The 25,492-nt window shown below is 46.8% G+C and overlaps 1 protein-coding gene across 5 annotated transcripts in view; it reads left to right on the top strand.

The window, feature by feature from the left end:
* Positions 1 to 23,746, top strand: part of LOC135895923 (Na(+)/dicarboxylate cotransporter 3-like) — a 36,538-nt gene extending 12,792 nt beyond the window's left edge. The window contains exons 6-14 of one of the 5 annotated variants that reach the window (XM_065424180.1): positions 121 to 169; positions 1,439 to 1,570; positions 8,019 to 8,135; positions 8,735 to 8,821; positions 12,861 to 12,968; positions 17,913 to 18,090; positions 18,507 to 18,668; positions 22,138 to 22,275; positions 23,109 to 23,746. In XM_065424180.1, coding sequence (XP_065280252.1) covers positions 121 to 169; positions 1,439 to 1,570; positions 8,019 to 8,135; positions 8,735 to 8,821; positions 12,861 to 12,968; positions 17,913 to 18,090; positions 18,507 to 18,668; positions 22,138 to 22,275; positions 23,109 to 23,336 — 1,199 coding nt within the window. In that variant the 3' untranslated portion in view covers positions 23,337 to 23,746. Of the gene's footprint in view, positions 1 to 120; positions 170 to 1,438; positions 1,571 to 8,018; positions 8,136 to 8,734; positions 8,822 to 12,860; positions 12,969 to 17,912; positions 18,091 to 18,506; positions 18,669 to 22,116; positions 22,276 to 23,108 lie in introns of those variants that run through there. The other 4 variants (XM_065424181.1, XM_065424184.2, XM_065424182.1 and 1 more) reach the window with 4 other exon arrangements.
* The last annotated feature ends 1,746 nt before the right edge of the window (positions 23,747 to 25,492 follow it).

The raw sequence follows: 25,492 nt of genomic DNA, 5'->3' as shown, positions 1-25,492 counted from the left end.
AGGCCGATGGGGGCAACGAACGAAATTCCTAGGTGCGAGAATGGTCCACACGTCTGTTTCGAACGAGTTGGTTATGGTGTGCGCGGCAAGATTTCCCCGTATTCTTTGCTTCCTCCGCAGGGTTTCAATTGCGAAGGGACATTGCCAGCGCTGTAGACAACGAGCAGCTGTAAGTATCGCCATTTTGCTGAGCCTAATGAACCTCATTGCGGCAGCCATTTTTTTTTTGTTTACATATGCCTGACTGCTGCTGCTTTACTTCGCGTCTCGCTCGTATGATATTCGAAACATCAGGCAGGACGAAACCTTTCTGGGGCGAAAAGAAATATCTATCCAGGTTTTGTCCGCAGCAAAATAAGTTCGGATTTCGATGTGCCGCGAAACAAGGGCCATTCTGTTGTCATGATAGCGCCTAGGCATTGTGGCAAGTGGACGGCCACGCATCTCAAAGCATACTTGTTTATCACCCGTGATAGCGTAGTGCTTGATTGCTGTAACCTGTGAGTACCATGCTTCACAAAAGGTTTGAGTAGCATGCTTCAAAGTTTCGACATTTTAGAGTAACTTAGGTAGCTTTATTTTTTTCAAGTCTGAACCTAATCTTTTCTTCGTAAACCCGTATTCTGGTACAGTGTCCAACTTTCTGTGATAGCCTAAGATAATGACTAGTGGAATGGCATAATAGAATGAATAAATAAATAAATAAATAAATAAATAAATAAATAAATAAATAAATAAATGAGCGCACTGTGGCCTCGCAGTACACGAACACTCGCCCCTCATTTGTGCACCGGAAATATGCGGAGAGCTCCCTAAATTGAATACTAATACGTGCTCAACAACGCCACTTTCACAATAATCTGATTTTGTTGGTTTGCACAATAACGATTTTCTTCGTTGAAAAAAGTACGTCTGAAATTTTTCAAATGTACTTCTGGAACCCTTTTCTCTGCATCCACTCCTGCAATGGGTCCTTCTGGGCTGCGGTATGTTGAAATAAATAATAATAAACAAGGCTGCTATTAAACACCTGTCGATCGCCCAACCAACAGCTGAAGCAATGAAAGAGCTGTACGTAATAAGGTTGCAATTAATTCAACATGTACACGAGAATTGAGCGTTTTAGAAAAGGGGAGACTACGAAAAAAAGCAATTCTTCGAATGCGTTACCGCATGTGGCGTAAGCACGTATTCTAAAGTTTGCTGAGAAAGTGCACATCGTAAGTCTTCGACTTTATCAAGCGCCGTACCTCACTTCAACACTGTATACGCTGAGGACGTGAAACGTTTTAAGATTTTCCACATTCCGAAGACTTTTGTGACCATAGGCGTATATACAGACACTTGTAATTTGTATTGCGAGTGAAATCTCTCGTAAATTAAAATGTTTGTGTTCGGGAGAACGCTTCACGGATAGTTTGGATTGCACGGAACGCAGGCGTTCGAGCGAGATAACGGCGTACGTGCGCAAGATGATGCTGTTGTCGGTGACGTACGCGTGCAACGTCGGCGGCACTGGCTCGCTCATCGGCACCGCGCCGAACCAGATCCTCAAGAACATCTTCGACCAGTGAGTTCGAGCCCTTGACATGCTTGACAACCTGTACGCGGGCCTGATGTTCAGGTATACTTGGTCACGGGGTTGCGAACTGCTCGCTGCAAAGTTCGATCATCTTGCAAGCTGCGCACGGCGCTCACTCGTACACTGACGAGAACCCTATAACGGTGGTCGAACAATTGATGTCTCAGGATGTAGGGTCAATGTACCGGTAAGGGGACTTCGTTGCGTCATGGCCGACAGAGCAAACCCGCACGCGTTTCCTTTGCAGCTTAATGCTACATTTTGGTCGATGGCAATGTACCGCTTCATGAACCTTCGTCCGCCTTGCGGGCCTCCGCAGGACTTGACTTAATTGTCATATTCAGCGTCTGCGTGCTTCGCGTTATCCGAGAACCCGAGTTATCCGAACGCCTAGGCAGAAGATGGGGCCCGCGATGCAGTGCACAGGCGGCTATGTCGGGCCAATCCGGCGGCTCGTGCGGCCCAGCTAGTTCGCGAAGCGGAGCTAAAGCGGCAACGTCACGCCGCCGACGCCGCGGCCGAGCGAGATCTTCAGCGGCGACGTCGGACCGAGGATCCGGTGGTCCGGGCCCGCGATGCATGTAGAGCAGGGATAACGTCGACTTCAACATAAACACCAGGGCCGCACATTTCAGCTTCGCCGGTTTACCATCTGTACGGAGTGCATGGGTGGTGCATATTTTTTTTTCTTTTCACCTACGAGGATTTTTGTCTGAGAAACCCGTCCGCGTTTCTTTTGTAGCTTCGTGCTACATTCGTTTTGATGACCAATTTTTGACTTCATGAAACTTCCTACGCCTTGCGGTCGAACTTCCTCAGAACTGATTCACAAAGCCACAACCCCTTTGCCGAAACATTTGCTTCGCTCTGAGACGCCCTTTGTAAACTGACGTGTTACTGCAAGTCTCGCATCTCTATCCGAGCCTCTTGTCTTTAGCAGAAAGTTGTCTTTAGCAGAAAGTTGTACCTAAAGGGATGCGAAAGAGCAACAAAAGGAAATCAGGCTCATAAAGTATTGTTCATCACTATTTTCGCTATGATTGTTGTGATAGGTTCATTAGTAAAAGATAAATTGAACGCCAAAGTTGCATTTTCTGAATTTTGCGCCGGAACCCCTGCAGCGCTGGTAAGTGAGGGTGACGTCAGGGATTTCAAAATATTCTCTCGTATAGTGGGGCTGTTGCGGCTTCATGAGAGACCTCGAAAAATTTCTTAATTCAGCATTTGGCCCATTTTATAATACAGCGTAATTATTAACCGCCGTAAAATCAACTAGGCCCGAAGAGACGCCGTCAACATCCATGACGTCACGGCGTCATGCATTTCCTCTCGCTTACCAATCCTTCTCTGCCGGTAAGAGTGGCATGCTTGGTATTCTAGAAGGGTGGTCACATGTGATCTCTGGTGGATTTTATTTGCTTTTAAAATCGCAATGGTTCGTTAAGGAAGGAGTAACTTGGAGGACGCTTAAGCTTCACCTTCAATAGTGGAACGCGATAGCGTTATCGCACCGTCCACTCATTGTCTCGGCATGCTCTTGAGTCACACAAAGACGAAACGTGCGCCTGAGCAAGCGGAACAAACCAAAGAACTCGGTGTCTCGGAGGGAGAAACGATCTACGCGAGCCAAACGTGGTGATCGGCACGGACAGCCGGGCCGCGACGCGCTATGAAGGCGGACGCGATCATGGGGCTGACGCCTCGATGGGATCGTCCTCTATCTCGCTTGGGAGCACCACGCAGACGCATGACTCCTCGTCAGCAGCATGGCACACATCGCAAGGGACGCCTTCCCACCAGACGCGCTATGGCGCAGCGATCCCGTCAGAGGCGTCCCGCATCGGACGCGGCACCTAGGAATCGCGCTGTGAGCGGAAAGAGGAGCCGCGTCGCCTAAACACGAGGGTTCAAGTGACGCACGCTGGAAGTTGGAACGGGAGAGCGAGAAAGCTTATTGAACGCAAGGGTATTGGGGCATCCTCGCACCGGTCCCCGCACGACCCCAATGTGCTCAAACGAGGCGAAGGGGAGAAAGCGGGCGAGTGGCGCGCCACCTGTCAGGGCAGCGCCGTAGATTGCGAGGAGGGGGTCATCTGTGTTTGCCGCAAGATGGCTCTGCGTATGCGCCAAGCGCAGAAGAAATGTAGCGGAAACGTACTTCGCAACGCGTTTAACTACGACTTCTGTAATTTACATGCTCATAATTACCGACATACACCGCAATATAACTTTCTACGGCACGTTTCTAAGGCAACACCGCATTCACTAGAGGCGCTTTTGTCCCGCTTTGAACCATCGAACTCATGGCTGAATGGTAGCGTCTCACACTCCAGAGACCATGGTTCGATTCCCACCCAGCCCATCTTGCAAGTTGTTTTTATTTATAAATTGCCTTCCGCCATTTTTCGCTCACGGCCAACGCCACCGGCTTTTCTGCGACACGAGCTCCTTAAGGCTGTCGCGTTAAAAGTTAGGAGGGAGCATCGCGCAACGCGATTGGAGCCAAATCCGTCGGCCCAAGACGTGATCGCACGTGAAAAAGCACGGTTGGTCTTAGCGTCGCCGCGCTGCAGGCAGGGCCACGTCAGGGCAGCCGCACAAGCGCGAATCGAGTGAACGCTACTAGCATTCAAACCAAACGTCGCAGCAAATATCGATTCTTGCTCCGTGATCTGAACGCAACAGGTCGCGTGTTGGGCCAGCACTGAGTAAAGGGCTGGCTTCACGGAGTGTTCGCTTGCCAAGGCTAGTTGCGTGACAAGATGCTCTCTCTGAACTTCTTCCTTCTTCTATGCAACGTATGCCGTTGTCAGAAAAACTGACAAACTTCCGAAAATGGAGACGTTCAGTAGTGCTGCTCTGGACCCAAATATTACGTCGCAACATTCCCGTTAAGCCATAATTAGCAACAACTTCACCGGTTATTGGCATTACTATGTTTCTCGTTCAACTTTTTCTTCAGTCATTAAACAAGTGGAAAGCTCAGGCGAAAATCCTAAGGCATTCAGCCTGAAGCGTGTATGTTTATACCTAATCATGACTGAACTCTTGCTAAGGGCAACATATGGGAAATATAGAAGGATATTATTTTGATCATTGGTTCATTTGGTAGAGCAGAATTTCTTTTATATTGGTCCTACTGCTGTGGTACTGGTCCCAAGATATATATATATATATATATATATATATATATATATATATATATATATATATATATATATATATATATATATATATATATATATATATATATATATATATATATATTGTTCAAAAGGAATTTGGTGAAATGCGCGGAGCCCCTTCAGTTCAGGGCACTGACCTCGGCAGACCGCTTGACGATTTATGACGGACTGTTGTCCAGCCAGGTTTCAGCTGGTGGTTACCTGTGCCTCCCATTGCCGCATTGTGTGTCGTGTTTTATCAAACGGGTGTGATTCACAATCCCATGTAATCTGTGGTAGTGCTGGCATATGCCACCGGCACCATGCATCATTGCAAGTAGTACGACAGCCTTCTCTGAATTTCACCTATTTCTTTGGTAAGCTTTATTCCGTGTTTCACACTTTCCAGTTCGGTTTTCTGACTGCATCGAGCTTTTGAGGTTTTACATGTTGCGTTTTTCGCTGCTGCAGATTCTTTTTTTTTTACATGCTGCTTCTGTAGCTCGTGAACATGCACCTACATGATACCTGTATTTGCACTCTGAGCACGACAAATATGTCGTGTCCCCCACAGATTCATGACAATAAATGCAAATGTCCGTCATGTTGGTTATTCAGCAGCAGTGGCAAACCGTGTACTCAATTGACGTATGCCAAGTGTCACATATAGGCAGGCACCAACCCGGGAAAAGCAAGACGGATGTTTTAGGAGCCAGTCAATGAACCACATGGCGCCACTGCTGCTAAATGTCTGTATGTGGAGGACGTGTTGAGAATCCGTAATGGTACTACGTGTTCGTTGATAAATTGTGGGTACGGGGGAATACGTGCCCTGGTCAGCAGGGCCCATACCGCGTGAGCGTAGCTCAGATGTCCCCTGTGAGACATTAGTGTGGCTTGTTTTAAACCTTAGAATGTGTTCGCAGAGCGCCTGCTACCCATAAGGCTAGCAGGCGCTCTGTGGACGTCACCTTGAGTAGTCCAAGGGCCGCTTTATATGCCGATTTTATTATGGTGTCGACCTGCCTTTCCTCCTCCTCTCTAACGACTTCTTGAGTGTAACCGAATTACCTCCGATAGCTCGGAGGTACATTTAAGGCCACTGCTCCTTAAGAAGTTAAAAAAATTATTATTGAATTATGGAATTTTACGTGCCAAAACCACGATGTCATTATGAGGCACGCCGTAGTGGGAGACTCCGGAAATTTGGACCACCTGGGGTTCTTTAACGTGCACTTAAATCTAAGTACACGGGTGTTTTTGTCCTTAAGAAGTTCTCTACTGCCGTGGCTGCTTATTGTAGCACGTGCTATTTGTGTCCCAGAGGGCTCCTTGCTGCTCACAGCGTTATGGCGTCTTCATACAGCGTGTAGCCCAAATCAGAGATTTGGTCTAGCATCCGCGCGAGGTGACATGTCCCTATGTTGAACAGCAAAGGGGAGATTATTACCCCTTGGAGTGTTCCTGTACAAGGCATCTTGAATTTTTGAGAAGTGATTTGGCCGACGCCTGTTGTGACAGTAAGGTTGGTGAGAAAAGCTAGCAGGTAGTTGTACGTACGTTCTCCACACCCTGTCAATTCGAGGTCTTCCAATATTGTTTTGTGAGAAGCCTTACGAAATGCGCCATTGAGGTCTAGTACGAGCACTAGTATTCACTCTTCGCGGGCGATGTTAGATATAACTTCTTGTTTGATCATTAGAAATGCGCCAAGACAGGATAGCCCTATACGGAACCTTATCATAGTGTTTGGGAACCATTTTTTTCTTCCAGGTACTGGTGTAGTCTTATTTGTACTACTCATTCGTACAGTTTGCCCGGGCAGGATATGAGGGAAATGGGCATCAGAGCTTCTATGGTGGTGATCTTTTTGTGTTTGGGGATAATGATAATTTTAGTGTGTTTCCATTCCGGGGGAAATCGGCCCTTGAGCCAGCTCTGGCCATTGAACAGTTCTGTGATATTAATCAGAGCTCTAGCGTCCAGGTTCCGAACCATCGCATTCGTGACGGCAGCGGAGACGGGAGTCGAGTTTTTTGTGGCTGCTTGAGATGCCTCAAAGACTTCTGCATACGTAAAAGGTCCGTCTAATTTGGGATTGGCCTTCTCCAACTATGATCGAGTCTCGTTTAGGGTGTCTGTGTTTATGGTGGTCCTATATATGGTTCTATGAGTATGAGTTAATCCACTAGTTCCACGTCTGTGCCTGGGAAACTGTCCGATATGATTTGAAGCCGTTATTGCTTTCCGTCCCTGTGCTACCTACGTCAAGCATCCCACAAAGGATGCTACACGTGTCAGCCGTTCCCATGGTCCCCGAAAGGGACATTCCTAGAGAATTATTGCTCTTGCCATCTTTATTTCACTCTGTTTAACAGTGACACGGTGATGCTATGAAGGCTGAACCGGTGTCAGCCAATCAAAAGCAAGATCGTAGCTGTCCATGTGTAGCTGATCCGCGTGCATTCCCTAGGACAGTATCATGTGCTTGAGCATGGAGTGTGATGATAAAGTTAGTATTTGTATTAAATTAATGTAGTTAGTAAAACTTTATTGATCTGGTACACTGTCCCTATTGGAAAGCCAAAACACCTTGAATTAACATCTTGATGAAAGCTTTCGGGCTGCCACAATGGCATATTCTTTCTTGAAAGAGCACGTATACCAAAAATAATCCTTTATGTATTTTTAAATTGTGAAACAAATTTCTCAATTTCACCTGAAAGGCGAAGCATCGATAACAAGAACGGAGTAAGGAAAACTACACGCAGCAATGTTCGCAGTTTTATCGGCCGTAGAAATTGCAGTAAACATTAGCTTCCTAATTATTTTGAGCATGGTGTCATGCGCGCACGGGCGAACATGGTCAGATCTCGCTCGATGACCGCGAACGCTCGCTGTCGCAACACTGGCGCGAAGAAGAGCGGCAGCAGCAGCGAGCGAATTCCCCTTCGTGCTGCCTCTCGAGTCAACGCGAACTGGGTGCGCGAGAACACAACGAACAACGAAGCCATCAGCGACCTGGCGTCGCCCAGTGTTGGCACCGACCACTGACTAACTCCAAAAATAGGACGTGCATGCGCAGTCGCGGCCGGGGTGAAAGAGGAGACTAGCAGTTGCCTGCCCCCGTCGGCGGCCGTGGAAATTCGTCTGGAGAGTCTATACAATTGCTATCGCAATAAAATTGAGCCGTATTGATTAGCCCGTAAGATAGCGTCTGACTTTATGAAGCCGAGTGAGGTGCCCTTCGCCTTTGCGTGGTTCGCGCGCAGGCGGTTTCCGGAAGCAAACGAGCTGACGTACGCCTGGTGGATGCTGCTTAACGGGCCCGCCATGATCATGCTCCTACTGCTGGCGTACGCTTACGTGCAGTGGAGCATCGAGCGCAAGTGAGTCTGACGCCCATTGTTACGTCACGCCTAAAGTATTGCCGAAATATTATCCTGCTCAAACCTTACAAAACACTCAGTGACAGAGTAATCAGTTCGTGCTGCCAAACATTTTCGTTTGAACCTGAAAAAACATTGTTTGACGAGATTACGCAAGTAAGAGGACGCGTCCATAGTAGAATTTTTATGCGAATAGAGTTGTTCATGCAAAAGCATCTATGCTTACCTAAACACACAGGTGAAAACACCAACGCATGACAGTTTCTTGCGTTCGTATTTCACCGTAAACTGCAGCGTTATCTTGTACCATTTGAGACGAAACATTGCGGTCTTCTTTTTCCGCATATTTGCTTGTTTAAATTTTCAGAAGCTTCGACCCGGTACCCACGATGACGAATGCATGCTCTCAGGAGGATTACCTGCTCCTTAGTTTCATTATAGCATTTTTTTGTCTTAACAGCAGCTAATTTCATTCGAGCCCCTTCAGTGTTTGCCGGATGAGAGCCGTTCCTACGTATCACACGTATTTCGAGAGTCAGGCAACGAGCTTCCCATTTTAGCTTCAGCGGATTCGTAATCACTTATCGCCTCCGTGGCAGGGGTGGAGCCACCATGCTGGGAGGTACGGCCGAAGCCAAGCTGACCGCTGAGGTCACACGCAGGTACAACGACCTCGGACCACTGTCGTAAGTGTCGTCGGAGTCTTTTAATAATCAGCTGTCATGAATTGCTTCGGTGGTTTTGCCATCTGAGCTGGTCAAAATGCTCAGCACTGCTAGCTATCATTCTTGTCATCGTCATTTATGCTACTATTCTAACGAGTTTTTTTTTTCTGGCACAAAACAAAGTAGGGTCAAGACAAACAACCAAACAGGAAAGCTATTGTCTATATTTGGTAACAGTTATCGCTAAGCATGAATGACCTGCGCCAAATTGAGACATGGATAAAGCCAGTCAAGCATTTCAAACGATATTAGAATCTCTGTGGATTCGATCTAAAGGGACGCTATGAGGAGGAGTGTTGCGTTAAGTTAGGTTATTAAATTTTGTTTGGAACACCAGAAAATTTAATCGTCTACAGGGAGCGCAGCCTCGTGTCACTACTTTTCGTGGGGCTCGTTGGTTCATAGCTGCAGTGATGTAATAGGACGCGAAACAAAATGCAATTATAATGGGACTGGAAAGATAGTCTTTTCTGTCCTGATCGTATTTCAAATTGTTTCGCGTCATATTATGCAACAACCGCTGTTGTTGCAGAGGCTTCGACGAACTCTTTCCTGGAGAATACTGAATACGTCTGAAACAAGGGGTCCAACCTTTTGTCGTTTGAGCGCCATAAAGGATACCATTACATATGAGGCCAACAATTCTGAACGCGCTGAGGTGCCTGGATACTGAAGACATTATCAGAAAAGTGTATAATAACCCAGCTGACTTGTGCGCGCCTGTTGTTCATGTACAAAAGCAGTCTCACGGCATTCATATCTGTGTCGATCTAACCAAACTAAAGCGATCAGCTCAAAGAAGATTACATGTTTTACCGGCGGTCGAGGAATCATCGGGCTAACATGGGAGAAGCCAAGTACTTCTCCAAGCTTGCCGCCATCTCTAGCTTTCGCCAGATGAACCTGACTGTCAGGTTCAGGACTGTCAAGAGGGATCACGTTTGTTACACCTTTCGGACGATGGTCTTATTGTCACCTGTCTTTCAATATCTGTTGTGCTCCTGATGTCATTCAGATATCCCATATCCCATTCAATTATCCCACTTGCCAATCAAACTTTGGCAAGTCCCAATATGAAAAATAATTGTTATACAAACCATTTTTGAGGCTTTACAATGTAGTTTCGGTAGTTTGTTGACAGAAATTTGTCGCAACTGCCGGCTTTTATCCCTCCCACTTATCGGATACTGGGTAAATGCGGTCCTTATCGGGTGTGATAAAGTGTAAAACAACTTTTACGAACTATTATGCCAATTTTTTTTTACAACACGTGCTAGTTTTTTTGTGGCAGTGGAAATAAATAATTCGTTTATTCTGCGTAGTCATAATATTGTCGAACGAGCGAAATATATTTCTATTTTTAACGAATACTGTCGGCAGTTTCTGCGCAATGGCTTTTATCCATAATCCTTCTGGTATAAGACTGCTACAGGCTTTTGTAATGTTAAGTCAGCCTTTCACGCTTTACTGCTGCGACGCATTGTTAAAACAGGCATAAAAAGGTGAATTAGCGAAGAATACCACTTCTTGCCTTAATGACAATGCAGCACACTATGATGCATTGGTGGAGTCTATCCATGTTGTCTTCGTTAGTATTGTGCCGTTGTAAAATATTTTGACCTTTTACAATGACATTTGAATCGCTTTTTTTTCCCAGCCGTTTGCCTTCCGCAACTTCAACGTTATAGGCGACTGAAACAGTTTTGAAGCACTTACATTGATGGACGATTACCTAAGAATCGCATTCAACTATAGGTAATTGAAAGCTATAAAAGTGCTGTCCGGCGAATGGTTCGTGCTGGTGGTGTATTGATCGAGGATTTCGTCATCACTTACCACCGCTGTGTATCTTTCAGACGGAATAATATAGAAGGTTGAGGTCACCTCATCATGAGTGTTAGTTTGGCTCAAACTACATTCATCCTTTGTGAAGCTTTGTTTGGAAGAGCCTGAGCACGGAATTTGTCTTCTTCTAATTAACAGAAACTAACAATACAGTTTATCTGAGATACACAAATTCATTATTAGGTTATACCCCTTTCCAGCGGGCAAGTTAAGTGGAGTTGCGGGGAGAGCACACTCACACTAAATAAAATGGCGACAGACTAAAATCATGGTTATTGAAGATGTAGATAAGAATAACAAAAACCTTCTAAAAAGCGATTACTTTAGTTGTAATGTAAATAAAATCTAAATCTATATTTACTCAATTAAAAACGAAAATATTTTTATTATGAGAGCGTTAAAAGTCAAGGCCGGCCAAGACGAGTTGGCTAACCCATCCAGAACAAGATGGTGGCGTGCGACGAGGTGGCATTTGATCCTGCTAGAACAGAATATCAGCGAGTTCTGTTCTGATTTTGTTAAAATCTCTTCAACAGCTAGAATGAGCTTCTGTGTCCTTTTTCTATGCATTACATTTTATGCATTCATGCATTTATGCATCTTATGCATTGTATCGTTGCAACCGCTGGCGGCGAGGCTACGCACTCGATAAACAGAGTGCGTTCCGTGAGAGCGCTCCTACTGGAGTGCACTCTTCTGTGCGTACACTCCGCTTACGACGTTTAGATTTGGCAAAGTGCACTTAACACCGAGTGCACTCACCGTAATTGCACTTAACTTGCCCGCTTGATAGGGGTATTAGTCTCAATTTGATAGCATTGCTGGCGCCCTCATTACTGTATGCGCTGAAAAGCGCACCAAATCTGCCTAGTGTCTTATATGTAGGACCCCGTGTCCCGTCCAATAGGGGCACGGCACATGGGGGCAAGATTGATGGTGGTCAAGATTAATCCGGAGCCCCCAACTACGGCGCGCCTCATAATCAAATTGTGGTTTTGGCGCGTAATACCCCAGAATAGTAGCCGCACTACGTACTTCTAGGCGTACTCATAATCACCTCAGCCTCAAGCGAATATTTGGTAGAACCAAAGCTTTTAACTTCGTCAGCGTTGCCACAAGCCATTGTACTCTGGAATGATCTTCCTGACAGCCTTGTCTCCATCACTAACCGTAAAACATGCCGCGAGAATTTGTACCCTCACTTCTTGTAAAGTGTGTTAAGCACTGTATAGAATTTTTATAGTCATTAACAACGTTCATTTGTTCCTCTTTATCCTTTATGAAATTTTTGTGTACTTCCTCTCCCGCCCCTCAATGGTACTATTGCAACCTGTAGTGTACTTATAAATAAATAAATAAATAAATAAATAAATAAATAAATAAATAAATAAATAAATAAATAAATAAATAAATAAATGATTGAATGAATGAATGAATAAATAAATAAATAAATAAATAAATAAATAAAAAAATGAATGAATGAATGAATGAATGAATGAATGAATGAATGAATGAATGAATGAATGAATGAATGAATGAATTCTTACATTTAGGAGACCACTTTTTCAAACGTCGTAAGTGACGAAGCTTTAAATGCACATCACGGATATCCTGTCAGGTCTACATTTTGCCCATTATGGATAGGTAACCACAATTTCGATAATAAATTATGTTTAGAATAATTTTGTGATATTTTTCTATCATGAGATGACGCCCTTCTCAATGTCCTCGCGCTCACGCTGATGCATCTTTCGTTACGCAAAACAGTGTAGATGCACACTTATCAATGTTTGCAGATATATATATTCATCCACTTCAATTTCCATTAATTTATCATTTCTTTGATTCATTTACTGAGTACAAGTAATTTCCCCTATGTTGTCTATGGTGTCATTGTTTGTCGGGTTCTTATCATATGATTAATACAAATCGGGCCCCCTCGGTTAACCCCCTTTCTTCTTGTTTATTACATAACGAGGGTTTCGAATCCGGCAACATTGATGCCTTCAGGTAGCATGTGCAGGTTTATTGACGTATACGTATACGTATACGTATTGACGTATAGATTCCGCCTACTGTTGAGCTCACACTTTGCGGAATAACTGTGTGTGTGTGAAAGTACACTAAATACCCGATGGCGATTTCCACTCTACAGGTTCGCGGAGGCAACGGTCGTGTTCATGGTGGTGCTGGTGGTGCTCCTACTGCTCACGATGAAGCCGCAGATCCTGCCCGGATGGTCCTCGATGTTTCCGGAACCGCAGTACGTGCCTCGCACGAAGCATCCACGCATTAGAAATGCAATGTAGCGCTCTCTACAAGTTGCAGAATTGCGGTTTGTATATAATCACCACCATCACCATCTAATCATCATCATCGGTATATTTATCTCCACTACAATACGAAGGCCTCTTTCAGCGGCACCCTCAACTCCAATTCCTTCCTATTGGAAGCCATTTTGTAACTCTAACATACTAGTGCTTATTATCTGTCCTACGCGTTACATGCCTGCCCAGGTCCAACTAGAGGGGCTGCCCCCGTTTGTTTTCTATCGAAACTGCTGTCTTCCTAGGCTTAAAGCTCCACTTGTCATTTTTTGTTCCATTGTACGTTTGTGTCGCCCTTCACTTGTTCTCAAGTTTCTTTTTTGTGAAATACCTAGTTGCAGCCCCATATGGCAGTGCCGGTAGAATGCGTTGACTGGAGACTTGTCAAATACAGCGGTAAGCTATCAGTTCATATATGTCGAATTACGGAGCACTTATAAAAGTTCTAGGTTAGATGGACGTTGTGTGTGTTAAAGCTGTCGTCTCTACCGAGACAGAGAGAGAGAAAGAGAGAGAGAGTGATAGGACTTTATTGTCGCTCAGCTGATTAATTAGCAGGTGGCCTGGACTCTGTCAACGAATTCGATGGCGTGGCGCTGCTTTCAGGCGATCAGCGTTGGTGCGTACGAAGCGTTTTGAGCAGTCTCACTTTAGGCAGTCAGGGACAACAGGTCGAAGTGACCCACCGAAACGACCGCAGTTCGTGTTAACAAGCCATGAAGCCTTAAAAAAAAATTATTGCCATAAACAGCAATGTGCTTTTTTGTGTTCACCGCTTTCACGCCGTCAATGATCCGGCCATCTTTTAATATTCCCTACGACCAGATTCACTAACATTTCCTCTCTTATCTTTGAAGCCGAAGGCCTCAGGTAAGGTAACTACGTCTTCATTTACCTCTGGAGGAGTCGCCATCTGTCGAAAGCGCCTGCGTTGCATAGTATGAGGGATCACGTGGCGCACTCCTCATAGGTTTCGCTTACAGCGCTCAATAAGAACACCATGCGGCAGCCCTCCTGGACATTTATGGAAGTACTTTGAAAACGAGGGAAGTGTTTCACTGTCGATATAATAATTTTGGGCAAACTGAAAGCACAGAATCGTTTACAGACGCTATCTCCTTACCGAATACGTACATGCAGTGAACGCCACTTCGCGCGGTCGCCGCGAGGGAGTCTCCCGAACCGGCTTCTTGCGTGAAAGGTAGGAAAATGCTGAGAGTAAACTATGGGAAATACGTTTTTATAGTGGGTTGTGTGTATAACCAAATGGAGCATATAACAGAATGAAACCTCAATGCAACGATCGCACGGGTTCGCAGCGACCGAATGCTTGTCTACATGCGTGTCCGCGCACAATGTTTTACTTTCGCTGTGAGCGCGTTTTCGCACCGTGCCGTGAGCTTTAGGCCGCAGCGTATAAGCATTTGACAGTACACTAGCAACCATTGCTGCGTGGACGCTATCAGAACTGTTCAAAAATAATTTCGTCATAGAGACTTCGACGCCTGCGGCGACTGTGATGTGCCGTCACGACGATTCAATATCTTTTTGTCTTCTAAATTCTTGGGCATTTCAAAATTATTTCTAAATTTGCGTCGCACTCTATGTTTACCGGTCTTCTCAGCGTGCGATTTACCTCTGCTTCTTTTTCGTAATCCAGTGCATTAATTCATAACACAAACATGACCATATGCCATGCATCTTTTTTAATATGCCTTTTACCGCTTCCTTTCCGTTCCAGTGAACTTGCCAGTATCTATTATCAACAAGTTCATAGACCAGACCTTCATGACATTAGCCGTGCAGTGGGCGCGGGCGAGCGTCTAGTGCGCGTTTTCTGCTACTGGCCAACATCGCGCCGTCCCGGCGCCGTAGCAGAAATCTTCCTCGCGTCTGTGCTTGCTGCATACCCGAGCTGTAACCGATGGCTGCCTGCCAGTTCTAAGTTTCGCGAGCCAAACTTCACGCAGATCATTGTTCTGCGGCTACGTGTGAATAAGGCTGACGCCGGGCTCCGTTGCGTACGTCGGGCACTGCGGCACTGAGCAGTAGCCTACCATGCTGCACGCCTCCAAAGGCAGCCACTACATATTATAGTACTTTCAAATGTTGTCAAGCAGACACTCAAGGCAGTAAAGCCTCACCACTTAATCGAAACCGCAGCGCAGCTGGGACTTTAAACTTTCGTTTTCAGCTCGCTTCGGCGCTTCCGAAGCAGCCGACGCGACCGCTTTGTCCACGTGATCCCTCATGCCCCGTCACGCCGACGGTGGCGCCAGCTTTTCCAGTAGCGGAGCTCGCCCGCAATACTGCGAAATGCTATCGAAACATAGAGGTTCATGCAATGATCCAAGTGCTTTGGGTCATCAGGATGTTTACTGGCATTCCCTTTAAAACTGGAGTGGTACAAATCATCCCCTAGCCTGCTTGAGTTAATCAGTTTTTACTACATCTATCACTATCTTGCATTTTACCTATCTGATCTTAATCTTCACTTTTGTATTTAAAGCCGCTGTCACTTTACTGTACCGTTACCTACAATCGCAATGACTCCGGTTCTATCAAGATCTTCCTTGCCTTTCTTCCACCAATACTCTTAATTATCGTATCTTACTTATCTCGACGGCTGACCCGTTATTCCCCTTCCTTATTCTTTGAATCAAAATACTTCTGGAATGTCTACCTGCCTACTAGTCTCGCTGGGTCAACATCTTGGCATGCCATTACGATGTGGCTAGTCGTTTCCATTTTATTTTGCACCACCCCTATGCCTCATTCTGGGTCGCATATTTTTATTTTCTCCTGTATATTTTTTTCTCCTTAGGCAACCAGCTCGGGCTTCAAATAGCAAGGCACTCCCCTTTGCGTTATCACATAAATTTCACTTTCGACTTTATTTTTTGTTTTGTTTTTATAAATATCCACGAACTTCTTGTTTCTATTCTTTGCATCCAAATTAAAGTCTTTGTTTCCCTCATTTACATTTTACGAGTCATGTTTGTTTACGTACACTTAATTAGCATGTACTTGCTTGCCAGCTTTTTTTACAATTCGTTCATTCTGTCTTCACCTACATTCCGTGTACGGGTGCCTCGCAGCGCCGCCCGATGGCCATTGGGCTAATGATCACGCAATCGAATGGTTTATGGGGAATGCAAGAAATAACGCTGCACAAGAGACAGCAATTAAAACGTATTCACACTCTTAGTAAACATCATTCTACGGCCATATTTGACAACCTTAACCCCTGTAAATTAGTGTGTTTCAAAGACACTCCTTCCTACATCGCGCAAAATTCTATACCAGCAGCCTCTAAAAAAACCGCCGCACTCCGTACGGATGGGTAACCAGCGAAGCTGAAACGTGCGGCCCCGGTGTTTATCACTTGGTTAATCCCGACGGTTCATTCAAGGACGTCTTGGTAGGCTGCCGGATCCTCGGTACGCAGTTGCTGCTTGCGCTCGGCTGCACGAGCCTGTTCTTGTTCGGGGGCTCCAGCATCGCACGGCGTAGACAAGCTCGTTCCCGGCTCTGCTCGCGGCGTTGCTGATCGAAAGCTGCCTGCTCCTCAGGAGTACGTGGACGCGTGGCCTACCCATTTCGGAGCGGGAGAGAAACTGCTGCGCGCCCGCTCGGCTGGGACGGAGAGGAATGACGTCACAACTGGTGCAGCTAATCCGACACGATAGGACAAGGCCCTTTCACTCCGCTCCATGACATCATGTTACCTGGCTCGACTGCCATAGAATCTTATGGGGATGCTCCCGAGTAGGCAACAGTGATTTTGGCGTCACCACTTTCATCACGTCAGCCGTGTCAATGGAAATTTAGGGCCAGGGAACATGACGTCATGAATCGGAGTAAACAGGCCTTGTGCTATCTAGGTGGTGTTGGCTAACTCTGCGCATGTGGACGGGGCTGCGCCGGATTAGTTTTCGGCGTACAGGCGACCGAGAGACAAACGGACGGACGGACGAATCGGCTAGCCATGACAGGTTCGCGGTAGAACACCGCTCTAATGTTTCCAGTCATTGGCGTTGAAGATCCGGTGCTACATAAATTATTTCTGTAGAGCTTTTTCGATAATCTAACGTCTTGGTCTCACCCAAACGACGTGCTTCAATCAATCAATCAATCAATCAATCAATCAATCAATCAATCAATCAATCAATCAATCAATCAATCAATCAATCAATCAATCACTTAGTCGGTCGATCATGATTTATTTCCATGGCTCCATTAGGGGAACACAGTACATCAAACTCGACGCTTCAGGCACTGCAAACACTTCGACATTTAAAGCACTGCAAATAAATCACCGCGAGTGTGAACAGGTACAAGCTCCCATAACGTAACACTTTCGGTCTATAATGTGACGATTGAAGTGAACCAAACGAAGTTATTTACGTCGCATTTTGCATAAAGAAAAGTGGAGATCGGCCACTTTTGTCACATTTTGCTCTAGAAATTCTCGTGTGATTTACGCGAAGCCCAATTATTAATTCATTCAGCAACAATTTGCTGAATTAATGAATAATTGGGCTCAACGTCCCAAAAAAATATGGGGGCTCATATGCATGCCGTATCGGAGGACTCGGGATCAATACAAAGGTAACGGTGTCAGTTGTACTGCACAAAACAGAGAATTCTTGTACACAAGGTCATCAGTGCTAAATAAATTTATGTCTACTATGTGAAACTATCCAATGCAAAGGTAGACATGTAACTGTCACTGTGGGAAAATTGCCGACCAGCAAGATTTTATGCCCACACTACAGTGCGTTTGGTCAAAAAAGCGCGTTTTTTGTTTATTTCTTTACTTTTATTTTTTACTGGTGCACATGTGTGCTCATATATAATTATAACGTGTGTCTCTGAAGGTACATCCGGGCGTCAGTGCCGATGGTGTTGGTGTCCGTGCTGCTGTTCGTGATTCCGCGCGACCCGACCATCAACGAAACGGTTCCCATCCTGACCTGGGACGAGGTCAACAGCCGCGTCTCCTGGGGCACCGTGCTGGTCATCTGCGGCGGCATGACTCTCGCCGAAGCATCCAAGGTGAGAGAGAATCACGCGATGATGCAGTGGTGACCCACCAGCAAAGTTCGTGGTGAACGTCACGTCAGTGCGTCGCGTTTACTATAGCGCGCCACTTTGACACATTCGTGCCGACGCAGCGCAGTTAATTAACCTCGGGCGAACTTTGCAGCGACTCGCGGAATGCCTTAAAGATGCACCCTTACGTTGCCCGCTTGAATAGTGTTGCAAACAGCGTCGGAGATCGCGTTCCAGCCGTCTCGTAAGGGTTGTTTCCTCGTCGGTATAGTGGTATTCCGGGACGACGCCACCCGCGGTTCCGTAGCGTAGTCTCGAACGCGAGATCGACAGGCCGCACGGCACCCGCACGGCACCTCGCGGCACCTGACTCGAGATGAACATCAAGACCACTGACGCGCACTGTTGATTTGTTCCAGAAAAGTGGCCTCTCCCACACGGTGGCCACCACGCTGGCCGTTCTCGAGTCAGTGCCAAGCAAGCTCGTGCTGTCGGCGCTCTGTCTGCTGGCGTCGTTCATGAGCGAGCTGGCCAGCAACTCGGCCGTTAGCTCGCTGATGATACCCGTCGTCATTGACCTGGTAGGCACGACAACAGTTCCTGCTGCGTATTAAACAAATATCAGGAACAACGATGCCTTTACCAATAATGCGCGGCCATATCGCCATGTTATAAGCCTTTGGATACGGCCTCCAGATTGTGCCAACTGTCCCAACGAAAGCAACAAAAGATGGCTACCTACCGATAGTTCTGCCACTGTCTACAAACCATTCGCAGACGCCGGCACCGCCTTCCTCACCCGTTTACTTACTCTCACTGCGTCAGCTGCGATCCACCGAACCCCTCTCCACTTGTGCGTGTTTCTCGTCTCTTGCCTACCAGTCCCATAAGAAGAAACCTTTTGAGGTAGTCTATGCTATTTGCTTTCAAAGCAAAATGACATCCTCTAAATGCGGAGAGCGTTTGATTGTGCTGTTCAATCAACGCTGCGAGTCACTGCTCGATGCTTGCATCTGCAGTTACGTAGATGTGACGTCAGAAAATTGGAATAATTAAAGTCAGAAAGGAATATATTTTTGCGCTCTACAGCCCCAGGTTCGGCCATGCGGCTTTCGAGTCTTTGACCTACACTGCAAGTGTCACAGACGACACAGACGCTCCACCACTAACCCCCGTATTCAGAAATGCATCTTTAACTTGAAGCCCACGCTTGACTTGATTTAAATGACGCCTGTCGTGAATGCACTAAAGGAAACGCAATGAGCGTCTTGGGCGCATTCTCACCAAGCGTCGCTTATGTCAAGTCAAGCATGGGCTTCAAGCTAAGATGCATTTCTGAATACAAGGGTAAGAGACCGATCTCGCCCGAATTGGGCTACGTCACTGCTGCCGTATTGCAAGTTTGTAGCTGTAGTGTTCCGGCTTTCTTGGCGCCCGGATAACGTGCGTAATGCCGCGAATGCACCCAGACTTTCGGTGGCCGCACAGTGACGGCATACTGAAGCAAGAAACTTGTTTTCCTGGGTGCTGCAATACAAGTGCTAAGAAAGAAACCTTTAAGAGTTGACGTGTTTTTTTTTTTCGTAAACATTACGGTTGGGCTCAGGTTTGCATGGTTAAGGGCTACCTGCTGAATCCCGGACAGAAAGACGGGCGAGAAATTATTGTTTTGTAGACGTATTAGATTTTTTGAAAGACTTCTGTGGCTCCCAGTGCATCTAGAAAAAAAAAATCAACCGAGGTGACTGTGCACGGAACGCAGCACGTTAACAGATGTGGCTCAGCGGACATCGTTATGCTACAAAAAGACGCGAAACGATATGAAGAAACGGCAAGGCAGGAAAGAGTGTTTTCAGTGACATGTCTGCTGCTCGGTGTTAGCCATGTGCAGTGGTCTTATAGCAGTATCATTGAATGAGAGCCGGTGTAACGAAATGCAGCGATACCAGATAATGTTTAGACATTCGAGATATGTGGGCTTTGAACCTGAAGCGCTGCTTAAACAGCCGGTCTCGGCCGGCCGCCATAAAGGAGAACGAATACTTGTCGCTCTGTCTGGCTGCTTGCACTCATTCAAAATTAAATTCTGGGGTGCTACGTTGCCAAATCCACGTGTCAGATTGACGACTATGGGGCATGTCGCATAGTATGAAGCTCCAAATTCATTCTGACCACCCGGGGTTATTTAACGTGCACGAAATGACTGGCATAGAGGATCGTTTTTGCACTCCGCCCTTATCGGAACGTGACCACCACGGTGGGGATCGAACTCGCCACCTCGAGCTCAGTAGCCCAACGTAATAGCCACCGAACTACGGAGACAGCTTCCCGCACTCATTTGCTGCTCGCTAGCGCTAGCCGCATCTATATGGCTGTAGAAACTATGCTCGTACAGCCTTAATGGCTAGACGAAACGGTCATCTTGAAAATCTCCATTGACAAGTTCATTGGCAGCGCTCGGAGGACGGGTGCATATATAGAGAGCACGTCACGCAGCATAAACAAATCGCAACCGCGCGCAACGAATAATCAGCAACTTCCTGTCCGTATATATGTTTCAACGAAACAACTCGTTCCCTCAAGCATTTCAACGCCTTCTAGCGCAAGAGAAAAATGTCGAAGGAAGCATAGCCAGAGGTTCATATATTCGGTGCGCGCATATGAATCCGATATGAAGACCACACACTGGAATGGTCATTTCCGGGTATTTCTTGGAAGCTTGAAGCTGGTAGTTTTAGAAATTGACTAAGCATTGTCTCGCCAACAAATACGTACCACTGGCCGATTAACATATTTAGTTGTTGTTTGACACAACTACCACATTGTGCGCTATCACATCGCAGACGCAACGCGCTTGTAACTGCCGCGTTGCGTCTGCGATATTTACCATTTAACGTCATCCTCCTTCGGGCAAGAAGGCGTCAAGAAAATGTCAGCGCACGCTGCTATATTGTATTGCAATACGTGCTCAGGTGACTTCCCCGGCCCCAGTCCTGCTGATACGTAAACACATGTGCTTTAGCCCTTTATGTGCGAAGCGTCGTAATTCGGGAATTTCAAGTTTAACAGTTAATGTGCAGTTCCTTTGTAGAAAAACAATATGCGTCCTTGCATGTTTTCCTCTGCGAACAAAAAGTAATGGTATCAGTGCTTCACATAGCTGGCGCGTATTAGCAAATGCAACTTTTGAAATACAGGATATTTCGCCGCATTCAGAGTGAGGCACTTCAAGTGGGGCACAAGAGAAGTATTTAAATTTCTCTCCCCTTGGAATGTGTTCTCCACGAAAGAATATCGCACTCGCGACTTCGCGCCTCGGAAGTATCTTATCATTTGGAGCAGTAGCGCAGCCAGAAATGTTTTTTTTTTTCGGGGGGGGGGGGGGGGGTGGACAGTTTGGGCGCCATCCAGTGGACATCGGACGAGGCAAGGAAAGACGCTGGGGGGGGGGGGGGCTGCGAAGGCCGCACACTCAGAAAATTGCGAGGGCGAGGGCGGGGGGAGGAGTGGGGGGGGGCACGTGCCCGGTGTTCCAGCATCTGACTGCGCCACTGATTTGAAAGTACGTTTGTCAATGTCTTGAGAAAGACGCGCAAGACGCCTGTGCTGGCGTCTGACATGACAGTGGTAACCCTTAGACTCTTATAAGTATTTACAAGGAACCAAGTTTCTTCGCGACATATTTCATAAACAGTTTATGGGTTCGATTCCCGACAACGTGGGCAGCATTTCCATGGGGTGGGTTACATGAAAAAAAAAAAAAAACGTCCGTGTGCCGCGCATTGCGTGCACGTTAAAAGAAAACGAGAAAGAAAGAAAGAAAGACACGTGGTCAAAAATTGATCTGCAGTGCCCCACTACGGCGTAGTTCATAATCAAATCGTGGTTTGTGCACGTGAAACCCCAGAAATTAATTAGATTTTTTTTTTTAAGTGACGTTGGAACACCGATAGCCTCGCAAAAGTGGCGTATGCGATAACTGTGTGGACCCACGCTCCGAACAGCCGTGTATACTTACAGTATGTACAGACGCCGTAAACGAACGCGCAGGCTGTGCTAACGAAGAACCACCCGCTGTACTACGCTCTGCCCGTGGCGGTGTGCTGCTCCTTCTCGTTCATGCTGCCCGTCGCCACGCCCACCAACGCCATCGTCTACGACCTCGGACACATGAAGCCGCGTGACATGGTACGGCGCTGGTCGCGAGCATCACGACTTTTTCCCAGGGGTATATGCCGTCGCGGTAATCGGCTAGTACCGCCATATTGCCAAGCTCTGTAATGGCGGCATTTCGAGCCAATAAGAGAGGCCGAAGTAAGCCCGTGGGCGAATCAGAGCTGGTAAGAGGGCGAATTGAAAAAAAAAAAAATGGCGGCATTCGCCGTTTAGTCTGGAATAGCGACTCCATGGCTGCATTTGTGGTTATTCGCAGCGCCCACGGTGTCGGCTTGATTTACATGTCTCGAAAGGCCTCTCGCCTCTCACTTGACGTCATCGCATTTTTATACCAGATGCTGTGGCGCGAAATGAATGAGGACGCGTGCTTTGCTGCCTAGGTAAAGATGAAGGGTACAGCGAAAGTCTGTGCTCACAAAGTCACTTCCTGTGAAGGCAGCCGACGGGTGAGAAATGGCTATCCGTTTGGATTGAGGTGGAAAGGCCGGGTGGCGCCATGTCTAGTTTTTTATCCATTTCGATACCGAAGTGCCCGTCAACCAATTGCAAGCTAATAAAAAGTTCGCGGCATCTGTAGTAAGCAAACTTGTGCTCGCAACCGTACATGCATTGTTACTGTGTTACATTGTGACAAGGTTAACATTGCAACCGTATGCAATGTTACCATTATTTTACTTTTCTTGCTGATATTATGCATAAGTACATAATAACCTTGTTACGTGCGTTCTTTGCGCAACACTGCGTAATACAGGAACTCGCGTAGAGTTCTAGGGACCCTATTGAAAACCTCCATGCACTTTGCGTACGAATAAAACTATTCTCTGTTGTTTTCTCGTCCGTCGCAGGCACGTCCGGGTGTGCTGATGAACCTGATGACGGTGACGGGTGAAATCCTGTCCGTGCACATAGTGGCAATGTACCTGCTCGGCCTCGACTCGGTGCCCTGGTGGGCCATGGAGTACAGCGTCAGCTTGGCCAGCACCAACACCAGTCACCTGGCCCGCGCCGCACGCCGTGCCGGCGTCGATGTTGCCGACTCCGTGGCACCCCCGGCCCCGCACCCGCGCTGGTAGCCGCGGCCAGCTCTTCGGCTGCCGACGCTCTGGGTGCGTGTAAAGAGGCAGCCGAGGGCTACCTCTTTGGACGCAGCTTTATCGAAGGCGGCGTGTTCTGTGACGGCGGCTGTGAAGACGGCTCGGAAACTTGTGGCTTTGCGCGCTGTTCCTCGCACGTCTTTTGGGCTTGCACGGAGCGCGATTACGCAGTGAACTGTGTATATATTATTTTACGACTCAAACGCTGCATACTCTGCCATGTTCGCGACGTTTCCTCTTCTTCCTTTCTTCTTTTGTTGTCTACATATAGCATATTGATTGTTAGAGAGTATGGAATTTTCTTGTTCTCATCCATAAGTATTTACATTCAATCTTGTGGCAGTTTATTTGTGTTTCCAGTTCTCACTATAACCGAGTGCGTTGTGCGATCTTTGGTTTTGGAACCATCGCCTGCATGTTTTCGCTCTTGTGTTCTTTCTTTTCGACAACGAGCGAAGCAGTGCTGATTCGTACAACTCCCCGGCGGCCGATTTCTTTAGTACTGTTCACTGAAGGACCATTTTCTTAGGTAGCTGTGGAGGCGAGTTCACGCAAAAATTCACTCTCTGTTGCCCACGTGACGTGCCTCCACATAGCCAGAGGAATAAAGATACTTGATTGAGCTAACTACCCATTAAATTAAAGTATTACGAAAATTTAATTAGTACAGATATTGTTTGACTGCGAATAAATGTGATCTTCCTTGTGCAGGCGTTAATATTAGCTTCTTATATTTCTTATGTACCTTTCCTTATAAGTGTGATAAAACTCTTATAAGTGTGATAAATTTGTGTGCAATGTTTAACAGCTGTTTGGTTCTTCAACTGCCGCTCGACAAAGAAGTATCTGTTATCTTTATAAGCAACGATATAAACGTATTGTCTCAAATGCAATGAGCGAGAATATACAGAACCTACGAATACAATTTTTGTAATCGTCGTACGAAACCAATCAACACTGAAAGCCAAAAGCTTCACCCAAAAGGCGAAGCGTTGATCGCGATAACAAATTGGATATGCGCTGTAGGGTTAGTAGTTTGATCCGCTGTAAAACTGCTGCAAAAATTCGCTTACTGTCGGAATTGCCAAGCACGGTGTCGCGCACGCACAGGTGAATGTGAATACATCTCACTCGATGACCACGGACTCTCGCTGTCGGAAGGCTGGCGTGAAGAAGAGCGCCATCAGCTGCAAGCGAATTACCCTTCGTGCTGTCTTTTGCCCAACGTTAACTAGGCGCGCGATACCACAGCGCACACGAAGTCATAGGCCATCCGAGGTAAGCGAGCCTTCGAAACCAGAGCAAGTTACTTCCGAGATAGGACGCGCGCGGCCGCTTTCAGCCGCGCTATGCGGAACCACAGCCGGAGTGGAAACCGAGACTCGCATTACCTTGCACCTCTTCTCGCCCCCACCACCTCACCCGCTAGCACGTTCACGTCTCGCCGCACCCCCTTGCGCATGCGAGAAGACGCCGCTGCACCAAGCCAACATCCTTCTCGCCTGACCAGCCGTGGTTGCTCAGTGGCTATGGTGTTGGGCTGCTGAGCACGAGGTCGCGGAATCGAATCCCGGCCACGGCGGCCGCATTTCGATGGAGGCGAAAACACCCGTGTACTTAGATTTAGGTGCACGTTAGAGAACCCTAGGTGATCAAAATTTCCGGAGTCCTCCCCTACGGCGTGCCTCATAATGAGAAACTGGTTTTGGCACGTAAAACCCCATAATCTTTTTATCCTTCTCGGCTTACCCTCCCACGCTTTCCCTCGCACCTACAGTGTAGACGGCACGCGGCCGCGATGTTATCACACGTGGGTCTTATACAGAAGATTACGGCGACGCCAACGGCTGAAATTCGCCTGAAGTATTCACATCACTGCTATCGTAATAAAAGAAAACGCCTAGATGAAATGAGTTTTCAAGTAAATTTATGCAACGTTAAGCAAGCGCGAGTAGGTAGAACGTATCACATTGACTTCCGTGCAAAGAAAGACGACATGACGATTCGCAACGTGAATTATCGCTGCCTCCACGCGCTGGCACAGCGTGGCGCTTCTCCACCGGTGGAGCAAACGCCCTACTTTCACGCAGCCTCTCCCACAATGAAGGGTGGCGACAGACGCCCTACAGCACCTT

Source organism: Dermacentor albipictus, chromosome 2 (assembly GCF_038994185.2).
Source record: "Dermacentor albipictus isolate Rhodes 1998 colony chromosome 2, USDA_Dalb.pri_finalv2, whole genome shotgun sequence".
In the NCBI taxonomy this organism is placed as follows: Eukaryota; Metazoa; Arthropoda; class Arachnida; order Ixodida; family Ixodidae; genus Dermacentor; species Dermacentor albipictus.
The sequence above is the reverse complement of the archived record's forward strand: the minus strand, read 5'-3'. Positions and strand labels throughout refer to the sequence as shown.